The 12500-nt window shown below is 50.2% G+C and overlaps 2 protein-coding genes across 4 annotated transcripts in view; both read left to right on the top strand.

The window, feature by feature from the left end:
* The window catches only part of slc25a17 (solute carrier family 25 member 17), a 16562-nt gene extending 5636 nt beyond the window's left edge, over positions 1-10926 (top strand). For 2 of the 3 annotated variants that reach the window (XM_030793814.1, XM_030793813.1), the window contains 4 exons: positions 226-365; positions 6973-7068; positions 7660-7745; positions 10575-10926. In XM_030793814.1, the coding sequence (XP_030649674.1) occupies positions 226-365; positions 6973-7068; positions 7660-7745; positions 10575-10725 (473 nt within the window). In that variant the 3' untranslated portion in view covers positions 10726-10926. Of the gene's footprint in view, positions 1-225; positions 378-6972; positions 7069-7659; positions 7746-10574 lie in introns of all 3 variants that reach the window. The other variant, XM_030793812.1, reaches the window with a different exon arrangement.
* A 1343-nt stretch (positions 10927-12269) lies between these two features.
* Positions 12270-12500, top strand: part of mrtfaa (myocardin related transcription factor Aa) — a 48082-nt gene continuing 47851 nt past the window's right edge. Inside the window, exon 1 of the mRNA XM_030793342.1 lies at positions 12270-12342. The gene's annotated coding sequence lies outside the window, so the exon portion shown is untranslated. The remainder of the gene's footprint in view (positions 12343-12500) is intronic.

Genomic DNA, 12500 nt, shown 5'->3' with positions numbered 1-12500 from the left:
TCACACACCTAAATACCTCACTCTAACGCACATATCAGTTATACTTCAGGGTGAATGAGTGTTAATTCCACACAGTGCTTTGCAGATGCACCCAACTCTTCGAACAGAATCTCATCACTTTAATATATTCATCTCTCTCTCTCTCTCTGTCTGTCTCTGTCTCTGTCTCTGTCTCTGTCTCTCTCTCTCTGTCTGTCTCACTCTGTCTGTCTCTCTGTGTGTCAGATGCATTTGTTCAGATAGTTCGGCAGGAGGGCCTGTGGTCTCTGTGGAACGGGACGTTTCCTTCGCTGCTATTGGTTCTTAATCCTGCCATTCAGTTTATGATCTATGAGGGTCTGAAGAGACAGCTGCGGAGAGGGGGCGTGGTCAGGGAGGTAAGACACACCATGACTGACAGCTGTCAGACTTTCAAGAGGTAAAGAAAATAAAGTCTACGTAATGAGGATACCAAAACCAAGATGCAGAGACATTACTGCATACACACACACACACGTTACTGCATACAGACACACACACACGCATGTTACTGCATACACACACAGACACACACACGCATGTTACTGCATACACACACAGACACACACACGCATGTTACTGCATACACACACAGACGCACACACACATGTTACTGCATACACACACACACACGTTACTGCATACAGACACACACACACACACGTTACTGCATACAGACACACACACACACACACATGTTACTGCATACAGACACACACACACACGCATGTTACTGCATACAGACACACACACACACACACATGTTACTGCATACAGACACACACACACACACACGTTACTGCATACGCACACAGACACACACACATGTTACTGCATACAGACACACACACACACACGCATGTTACTGCATACACACACAGACACACACACACATGTTACTGCATACACACACACACACGTTACTGCATACAGACACACACACACACACGTTACTGCATACAGACACACACACACACATGTTACTGCATACAGACACACACACACACGCATGTTACTGCATACAGACACACACACACACACACATGTTACTGCATACAGACACACACACACACACACACACGTTACTGCATACGCACACAGACACACACACATGTTACTGCATACAGACACACACACACACACACACACACACACACACACACACGTGTTGCTGCATATAGACACCGTCAGGAGGAGGGACTTTTTAAGTTGTAATGGGCTCCTCAGTGTCCCCCTGATTCTGAGCTTGAATATTGCACAGACTCTCTCCATGTTTCCTCTGTTTCTCTCTCTCTCTCTGTCTCTCTCTCTCTCTCTCGCTCTGTGTCTCTCTCCTTCTCTCTCTCTCTCTCTCTCTCTCTGTCTCCCTCTCTCTCTCTCTCTCTCTCTCTCTCTGCGTCTCTCCCTCCCCTTGACCCTGTTTATGGCCTAAGCCTCTCTGCGTTCAGGACCAATGCACACCAAGGCGAAAACCATTCACTTTAACACCTTACAGACACCAGGCTCAATGTTTTAGCACAGCAACCCACGTACCAAAAGCTGATAACGATCAAACCCAATGAAGGCCAGGTCACCTCAGAGGTTAGTTTCGCATGAGAATGGAAACCGAATGGAAACCGTCAAACCGTACCTCTCACTCACCGACTGTACGAAACAAAAGAAAATTAAACTCACCTGTGCCAGACTTCGGAGTCATCGCGTTTATTGAACCTGTAATGAACGATACAGCCGTAAACGTGCAATGGGGCGTGTAGATAACCACTGGTCCATTAACCAGCAGCTCTTTAGATAACCACTGGCCCATTAACCAGCAGCTGTTTGGATAACCACTGGCCCATTAACCAGCAGCTGTTTGGATAGCCACTGGCCCATTAACCAGCAGCTGTTTGGATAACCACTGGCCCATTAACCAGCAGCTGTTTGGATAGCCACTGGCCCATTAACCAGCAGCTGTTTGGATAGCCACTGGCCCATTAACCAGCAGCTCTTTAGATAACCACTGGCCCATTAACCAGCAGCTCTTTAGATAACCACTGGCCCATTAACCAGCAGCTCTTTAGATAACCACTGGCCCATTAACCAGCAGCTGGGTCTCAAGCTGTCGGTGAACCTAAGCCGTTCGCAGTGTTGGAGCTGTCATGTGTGATATCGCTCGGAAGCATAAAATGCTTTGGACAGGAGTAGGCTAATATAATTTTACTATTCCTTAACTGGAAAAAGTTCTGTCAAGTCAAGTGGAGCTCCGGTTATAATGTAGCCCTCCGGTTCTGACCCGCTCATCTCTGCAAAGAAGCGACCCAGTCTCACCACACTTCAGAAGATCCGCGGCGCTGAAACACTCTCCCGGCACCGACACAAAGTCTCATTCGCCGTCTCCTACTGCCAACCTCAGTAACCCTGGTAACCTCGGTAACCCCGGTGTCTCCTACCTGAACGTGGCTGGGCCTCCTCTTCATCCCTTTTCTCTCCCTCCTCACTACCCCTTTCTGTGTGTCAGTAACTCCACTAGAACTCAGCTAGTTCTTTTGGTGAAGCGTGCCTCTTCGTGAGTAGGGCCTCATACTGGCGTATGTGCCTTGGTTTTAACCTAAATCCCAGTGTATTCAACATTAGATTCACTCTGTGCCATTTGAGTTTGATTGTTGTGTTTCTACTCAAATGGACATGTTTACATGATAAAGACATACGTGATAAATCATTTGCCAGTTTATTGAATGTGGTGATGAAGGAGCTGTTGGTTAGTTAGCTGTAGAGATATTGAATTTGAAGAGTGTTACTGTATTTGCTACTTTAATGCTGTTATTTGGTATATGTTAATGCTAATGAGGGAGTTATTGTGAATAATTTCTCGGTTCAGTGTTCAGAGCGCTGAGCTGTAAATACTTTTCAGAATAATTGTAACGTAACTGAGTTCAGATTCTCAAATCAGGTTATGTTAATAGCTAAATGATGTTAGCATTGAGTCTGGTCTGTTCAGGTGTTGGGATCTGACCGTGGTAGAGCGGGGAAAAGCACTGACGTGCGCGTGAGACGCTGTAGAGCAGGGAGAAGCACTGACGTGCGTGTGAGACGCTGTAGAGCGGGGAAAAGCACTGACGTGCGCGTGAGACGCTGTAAAGCGGGGAAAAGCACTGACGTACGCGTGAGACGCTGTAGAGCAAGGAAAAGCACTGACGTACGCGTGAGACGCTGTAGAGCAGGGAAAAGCACTGACGTGCGCGTGAGACGCTGTAAAGCGGGGAAAAGCACTGACGTATGCGTGAGACGCTGTAGAGCGGGGAAAAGCACTGACGTGCGCGTGAGACGCTGTAGAGCAGGGAAAAGCACTGACGTGCGCGTGAGACGCTGTAGAGCGGGGAAAAGCACTGACGTGCGCGTGAGACGCTGTAAAGCGGGGAAAAGCACTGACGTACGCGTGAGACGCTGTAGAGCGGGGAAAAGCACTGACGTACGCGTGAGACGCTGTAGAGCGGGGAAAAGCACTGACGTACGCGTGAGACGCTGTAGAGCGGGGAAAAGCACTGACGTACGCGTGAGACGCTGTAGAGCGGGGAAAAGCACTGACGTGCGCGTGAGACGCTGTAGAGCGGGGAAAAGCACTGACGTGCGCGTGAGACGCTGTAGAGCGGGGAAAAGCACTGACGTACGCGTGAGACGCTGTAGAGCGGGGAAAAGCACAGACGTGCGCGTGAGACGCTGTAGAGCGGGGAAAAGCACAGACGTGCGCGTGAGACGCTGTAGAGCGGGGAAAAGCACTGACGTACGCGTGAGACGCTGTAGAGCGGGGAAAAGCACTGACGTGCGCGTGAGACGCTGTAAAGCGGGGAAAAGCACTGACGTACGCGTGAGACGCTGTAGGGCGGGGAAAAGCACTGACGTACGCGTGAGACGCTGTAGGGCGGGGAAAAGCACTGACGTGCGCGTGAGACGCTGTAGAGCGGGGAGAAGCACTGACGTTCGCGTGAGACGCTGTAGAGCGGGGAGAAGCACTGACGTTCGCGTGAGACGCTGTAGAGCGGGGAAAAGCACTGACGTGCGCGTGAGACGCTGTAGAGCGGGGAAAAGCACTGACGTACGCGTGAGACGCTGTAGAGCGGGGAAAAGCACTGACGTACGCGTGAGACGCTGTAGAGCGGGGAAAAGCACTGACGTGCGCGTGAGACGCTGTAAAGCGGGGATAAGCACTGACGTGCGCGTGAGACGCTGTAAGGCGGGGAAAAGCACTGACGTACGCGTGAGACGCTGTAGAGCGGGGAAAAGCACTGACGTACGCGTGAGACGCTGTAAAGCGGGGAAAAGCACTGACGTACGCGTGAGACGCTGTAGAGCGGGGAAAAGCACTGACGTGCGCGTGAGACGCTGTAGAGCGGGGAAAAGCACTGACGTGCGCGTGAGACGCTGCAGAGCGGGGAAAAGCACTGACGTGCGCGTGAGACGCTGCAGAGCGGGGAAAAGCACTGACGTGCGCGTGAGACGCTGTAAAGCGGGGAAAAGCACTGACGTGCGCGTGAGACGCTGTAGGGCGGGGAAAAGCACAGACGTGCGCGTGAGACGCTGTAGAGCGGGGAAAAGCACAGACGTGCGCGTGAGACGCTGCAGAGCGGGGAAAAGCACTGACGTGCGCGTGAGACGCTGCAGAGCGGGGAAAAGCACTGACGTGCGCGTGAGACGCTGTAGAGCGGGGAAAAGCACTGACGTGCGCGTGAGACGCTGTAGAGCGGGGAGAAGCACTGACGTGCGCGTGAGACGCTGTAGGGCGGGGAAAAGCACAGACGTGCGCGTGAGACGCTGTAGAGCAAGGAAAAGCACTGACGTGCGCGTGAGACGCTGTAGGGCGGGGAAAAGCACAGACGTGCGCGTGAGACGCTGTAGAGCAAGGAAAAGCACTGACGTACGCGTGAGACGCTGTAGAGCGGGGAAAAGCACTGACGTACGCGTGAGACGCTGTAAAGCGGGGAAAAGCACTGACGTACGCGTGAGACGCTGTAAAGCGGGGAAAAGCACAGACGTGCGCGTGAGACGCTGTAGAGCAAGGAAAAGCACTGACGTACGCGTGAGACGCTGTAGAGCGGGGAAAAGCACTGACGTGCGCGTGAGACGCTGTAGAGCGGGGAAAAGCACTGACGTACGCGTGAGACGCTGTAAAGCGGGGAAAAACACTGACGTACGCGTGAGACGCTGTAGAGCGGGGAGAAGCACTGACGTACGCGTGAGACGCTGTAGAGCGGGGAGAAGCACTGACGTGCGCGTGAGACGCTGTAGAGCAGGGAAAAGCACTGACATAAGCGTGAGACGCTGTAGAGCAGGGAAAAGCACTGACGTACGCGTGAGACGCTGTAAAGCGGGGAAAAGCACTGACGTGCGCGTGAGACACTGTAGAGCAGGGAAAAGCACTGACGTGCGCGTGAGACGCTGTAGAGCAGGGAAAAGCACTGACATAAGCGTGAGACGCTGTAGAGCGGGGAAAAGCACTGACGTGCGCGTGAGACGCTGTAGAGCAGGGAAAAGCACTGACATAAGCGTGAGACGCTGTAGGGCGGGGAAAAGCACTGACGTACGCGTGAGACGCTGTAGAGCTGGGAAAAGCACTGACGTGCGCGTGAGACGCTGTAGAGCTGGGAAAAGCACTGACGTACGCGTGAGACGCTGTAGAGCTGGGAAAAGCACTGACGTGCGCGTGAGACGCTGTAGAGCTGGGAAAAGCACTGACGTGCGCGTGAGACGCTGTAGAGCAGGGAAAAGCACTGACGTGCGCGTGAGACGCTGTAGAGCGGGGAAAAGCACTGACGTGCGCGTGAGACGCTGTAGAGCGGGGAAAAGCACAGACGTGCGCGTGACACGCTGTAGAGCGGGGAAAAGCACTGACGTGCGCGTGAGACGCTGTAGAGCGGGGAAAAGCACAGACGTGCGCGTGAGACGCTGTAGAGCGGGGAAAAGCACAGACGTGCGCGTGAGACGCTGTAGAGCGGGGAAAAGCACTGACGTGCGCGTGAGACGCTGTAGAGCGGGGAAAAGCACTGACGTGCGCGTGAGACGCTGTAGAGCGGGGAAAAGCACTGACGTGCGCGTGAGACGCTGTAGAGCGGGGAAAAGCACTGACGTGCGCGTGAGACGCTGTAGAGCGGGGAAAAGCACAGACGTGCGCGTGAGACGCTGTAGAGCGGGGAAAAGCACTGACGTGCGCGTGAGACGCTGTAGAGCGGGGAAAAGCACTGACGTGCGCGTGAGACGCTGTAGAGCGGGGAAAAGCACTGACGTACGCGTGAGACGCTGTAGAGCGGGGAAAAGCACTGACGTGCGCGTGAGACGCTGTAAAGCGGGGAAAAGCACTGACGTACGCGTGAGACGCTGTAGAGCGGGGAAAAACACTGACGTGCGCGTGAGACGCTGTAAGGCGGGGAAAAGCACTGACGTACGCGTGAGACGCTGTAGAGCGGGGAAAAGCACTGACGTACGCGTGAGACGCTGTAGAGCGGGGAAAAGCACTGACGTACGCGTGAGACGCTGTAGAGCGGGGAAAAGCACAGACGTGCGCGTGAGACGCTGTAGAGCGGGGAAAAGCACTGACGTGCGCGTGAGACGCTGTAGAGCGGGGAAAAGCACTGACGTGCGCGTGACACGCTGTAGAGCGGGGAAAAGCACTGACGTGCGCGTGAGACGCTGTAGAGCGGGGAAAAGCACTGACGTGCGCGTGAGACGCTGTAGAGCGGGGAAAAGCACTGATGTACGCGTGAGACGCTGTAGGGTTTTTCTAACGGCTGGGCTGCTCGTCCCAGATCAGACATACTGTACCTGTGAGAATGTGTTCATGATGTGTTTTATCAGTTGTGTGTGTATGGACTGTCCTGTTTGTTTTGTTTATGTTGGCGTGGAGACTAGTGAAACCTTTATTGAACATTTTATGGTGTTGTATATGTATTTATATGTGTGTGTGTGTGTGTGTTTGTCCTGTAGCTGTCAGCGGTGGAGGTATTCCTGATTGGGGCAGTATCTAAGGCTGTGGCCACCACAGTGACTTACCCACTGCAGACGGTCCAGTCTGTTCTCAGGGTAATGATCTCACACACACACACACACACACACACACTCTCTCACAGACACACACACACACTCTCATAGACACACACACACACTCACAGACACACACACACACTCACAGACACACACACACACTCACAGACACACATTCACACTCTCTCTCTCACATACACACACACACACTCTCACAGACACACTCTCACAAACGGTCCAGTCTGTTCTCAGGGTAATGATCTCACACACACACACACACACACACTCTCTCACAGACACACACACACACACACACACTCTCTCACAGACACACACACACACACACACTCTCTCACAGACACACACACACACACACTCTCTCTCTCACATACACACACACAAAGACACACTCACGCACACTCTCTCACACACACACACACACACACACACACTCACAATGTAGTCTGTTTTCAGGGTATGATCACACACACTGCAGCCTCACACGCTCATCCAGGAATCAAACACACAACCCTCCGCTCACTGGCCTCTATACCTGGATCTTACTTTAAATCTATGGTTTATGTGTTTATATATGTGTTGTGTTGCTTATTTTTCTCTTTATTTTAACAGTTTGGGCAGCACAGACAACCCACAGAACACTCACAGCTACTCAGCAGCCTAAGGAGTATGACGTACCTGCTTATCAACAGAGTCAGGTACGCGCACACACACACACACACACACCCTCTCTCTCTCACACACACACACACACACTCGCACACACAGAGATACACTGTTACGCCCCAGTCCAGGGTTGGGCCATAACGATGAATAAAGTGGGAGTCTTGTGTCCCGACCGTAGCCCTGACAGGAACGGCAGTTTCCATTTCGATTAATGTGGGGGGGGGGGGCTGTGAGGTATATGTGTGTGGGGTGTGTGTGTGTGGGGGGGGGGGGGGGTATATGTGTGTGTGTGGGTTTATTGGGAACCGCAACAATACAGAAGAATAGAACATAAACTACCTCACCTGGTCACAGACTAAACATAAACTACCTCACCTGGTCACAAAATTAAAACATAAACTACCTCACCTGGTCACAAAATTAAAACATAAACTACCTCATCTGGTCATAAAATTAAAATATGAACTACCTCACCTGGTCACGGAATAAACATAAACTACCTTACCTGGTCACAGAATAAATATAATCTACCTTACCTGGGGGGTATTCCCCAAAGTGGGTTTAGTGAAAACTCTGAGCAAGTAGTAAACCTCCTAACAGAAGAGCCTTATGGCTTCATTCTCCTAGGAAAAGAAAGCCATAGGGCTCTTCTTTTAGAAGGTTTACTACTTACTCTCAGTTTTCACTAAACCCGCTTTCTGGAACACCCCCTGGTCACAGAATAAATATAAACTACCTTTCCTGGTCACAGAATAAATTTAAACTACCTTTCCTGGTCACAGAATAAATATAAACTACCTTTCCTGGTCACAGAATAAATATAACCTACCTCACCTGGTCACAGAATAAATGTAAACTACCTCACCTGGTCACAGAATAAATATAACCTACCTGACCTGGTCACAGAATAAATGTAAACTACCTGACCTGGTCACAGAATAAATATAATCTACCTGACCTGGTCACAGAATAAATATAAACTACCTGACCTGGTCACAGAATAAATATAACCTACCTGACCTGGTCACAGAATAAATGTAAACTACCTGACCTGGTCACAGAATAAATATAATCTACCTGACCTGGTCACAGAATAAATATAATCTACCTGACCTGGTCACAGAATAAATGTAAACTACCTCACCTGGTCACAGAATAAATATAATCTACCTGACCTGGTCACAGAATAAATATGAACTACCTTTCCTGGTCACAGAATAAATATAAACTACCTCACCTGGTCACAGAATAAATATAACCTACCTGACCTGGTCACAGAATAAATATAACCTACCTGACCTGGTCACAGAATAAATGTAAACTACCTGACCTGGTCACAGAATAAATATAATCTACCTGACCTGGTCACAGAATAAATGTAATCTACCTTTCCTGGTCACAGAATAAATGTAAACTACCTGACCTGGTCACAGAATAAATATAATCTACCTGACCTGGTCACAGAATAAATGTAAACTACCTCACCTGGTCACAGAATAAATATAATCTACCTGACCTGGTCACAGAATAAACATAAAGGGGGGGTGAGGTATGTGTGTGTGTGTGTGTGTATTAGTGGGGTACAATGAGAGGATCATTGCACCGTTCGCACACACCCTCTCACACACACACACACACACACACACCCTCTCTCTCACACACGCACACGCACACACCCTCTCACACATACACACGCACACACCCTCTCACACACACACACACACACACACGCACACACCCTCTCACACACACACACACGCACACACCCTCTCACACACGCACACACCCTCTCACACACACACACGCACACACCCTCTCACACACACGCACACACCCTCTCACACACACACACACCCTCTCACACACACACACACACGCACACACCCTCTCACACACACACACACACACGCACACACCCTCTCACACACGCACACACCCTCTCACACACACGCACACGCACACACCCTCTCACATACACACACACACACATGCGCCCTCTCTCTCACACACACACACGCACACGCACACACCCTCTCACATACACACGCACACACATGCGACCTCTCTCTCACACACACACACGCCCTCTCACACACACACGCACGCACACACACATGCACACGCACGCCCTCTCACACACACACACGCACACACCCTCTCACACACGCACACACCCTCTCACACACACGCACACGCACACACCCTCTCACATACACACACACACACATGCGCCCTCTCTCTCACACACACACACGCACACGCACACACCCTCTCACATACACACGCACACACATGCGACCTCTCTCTCATACACACACACGCCCTCTCACACACACACGCACGCACACACACACACACACGCGTGCCCTCTCTCACACACGCACGCCCTCTCTCACACACACACGCCCTCTCTCACACACACACATGCACGCACGCACACACACACACACACACGCACGCCCTCTCTCTCTCACACACACGCGCGCGCCCACACACACACACACACGCGCGCGCCCTCTCTCACACACACACTCGAGACAGGACAGCAGAACCAATCAAACACAATAACACACAGGACAATAATACAAATAACACACTTTTACAAGTTATCTTAATGAATAACAGGTATGCGTTGTTGGACACACACACACACACACACACACGCTCATGCTCGAAGACGTGCACGCACGCACACACACACACACACACACACACACACACACACACACACACACACATACACACACACTCACATACACACATGCACACTCTTGTCTATGGTGCTTATAGAACAATCCTACTGTAGCATTAATCACACACACATAAACAGACACACGTCTTATCTGATTGGACGTTGACAGGAAGTATGGCATGCTGGGATTGTTCAAAGGACTGGAGGCCAAACTGCTGCAGACCGTCCTGACGGCGGCCCTCATGTTTCTGCTCTACGAGAAGATCGCCAGCCTCACCTTCAGAGTCATGGGGGTCAAATCTCCTAACTACCGCCGATGACGACCTCTGACCCTACACTTCTGACCTCTGCTGTCAGTATATGTACCTGCAGCACTATGGTGTTTTTATTTTTGTTTGTTTTATTTTTTCTCTTTTCGGGTGAGCCTGCACTTGTAAAGACCTTGCTGTTACAGTGTGGAACGGTTTGTCGTCATGGTAACCTCAGTGACCCTCTGTTTGACACAGAGAAAGTGTCCAGCACAGTCGTATAGAGTTATGACTGTGTGTTTGACAACACGCAGCGTGTGGGGGGGGGGGGGGGGGGGGGGTGAAATGGTTATAAACACTTTTAAAGCTTTCAGTGCAGCCTGTCCTGACACATTATGAACACAGTCATTAGGAAATGTGGTGTCTTTGCTTTTTATTTGTATTTTGAACATATTAGGTCTATGTTTCTCAGAAAAATGTCAATTGTCATTTTAAATTTTGTGTTTGGCTGGACTGAACACAGCAGGGCTGGAGTCATCTGGACACTGCTGAACACCACTTAGCACCACGCTTCCCCAGAGAAACACCTCTAACACTTTTACCTCTGTGTCTGTGAGAACATTAATGACAGAATGAATTCAGCCAGCTTGGTCAGCTTCCTCTTATGGGGGGGGGGGGGCAGATTTTGTCTGGGACCTACAGAATGTCTTTAAAACTTAAAACATGTATTTTTTAATGTTCTTTGCTGTTACTAATAAATATCTCTAGACGGAGCTGAAAAATGAGATGAAATCGTGGTAAAGTGGTAAAGTTCATCCTCAGCATTTAACCCATCCCTGAGCGGTGAGCACTCGCACAGGAGCAGCGGGGCGTTAAGGGCCTTGATCAAGGCACTTCAGCCACGGGGGTGGAACACGTCTTTCCTGCCGGTCCAGAGGATCGGGCCTCCGTCTCGAAGTTTTTCTCAAAGTCCCCCTCTTAGGCTGGCCTATCTTGGCACTACTTGTTTGGATCAAGAATGTAGCGCTCTTTTATGCTAAGTTTAACTGTTTTTGTCCGCAAATAAACCAATAAACGCATTTACCCATTTTGTGGTTTTATCTCTTCACCTTATACTGGTTTTGTAACAGGTGAATATAGCCGGTCTCCTCGTCTGTTTTACATCCCTCTGCTGTATGCACTGCGTCTGTTTATAAGTATGACCGCACGCCCCGCAATGTTTACCGTAGAGTCAGGGAAGGACTGAAGTTACCAAAACCTGAAAGGGAGATTTATGATTGGTCAGTCTTTTCTTCAGAACAGCGGTCAGCAATACGATTTGTTAAAAGCATTCTTGTCTCTCGCAGATCACTTCATGATGATGTTGAACTTATAACATTTGGGTAGGTTAAACTAAACGCACATGGCGAACGAGCGCAGGATTGGATAGATTTAATGTCATTTCTCTGAATATTCACTCACTACTCGCCAAGTTCCTCCACAAAGGCGGGATGTGGAGGCGAAGGGTGGGTTTTCCGGTCTAAGTTTAATCGAAATCGGAAACAAGTGAAGCATTCTGCCGTACTCGGAGAGCCTATTTGGCAGAAATATGATTCAGAGCACATAGATGTGTTTCCTTCAACCAACGAAATTTTTATTTCAATTTTTAACTGCATGTCATGGCCCGAACTGCTACTGTCTGACTGCCAGGTGAGTTGAATTTGCAGAAAACGAGATAAACTGTTAGCTTTACAACTTGTGTGACGGGGTTAGGACTGTTAGCACTTTGGCTAATGAGACAGCTAACCCTGCAGCCGGACAGATTAAGTTGAGAATGGATCAGTTACCTCTCCGTCAGGGTAGCTTTA

This window comes from Chanos chanos, chromosome 16 (genome assembly GCF_902362185.1).
Source record: "Chanos chanos chromosome 16, fChaCha1.1, whole genome shotgun sequence".
NCBI lineage: Eukaryota > Metazoa > Chordata > Actinopteri > Gonorynchiformes > Chanidae > Chanos > Chanos chanos.
Note: the sequence above shows the minus strand (reverse complement) of the source record. Positions and strands in the feature narration are given on the sequence as shown.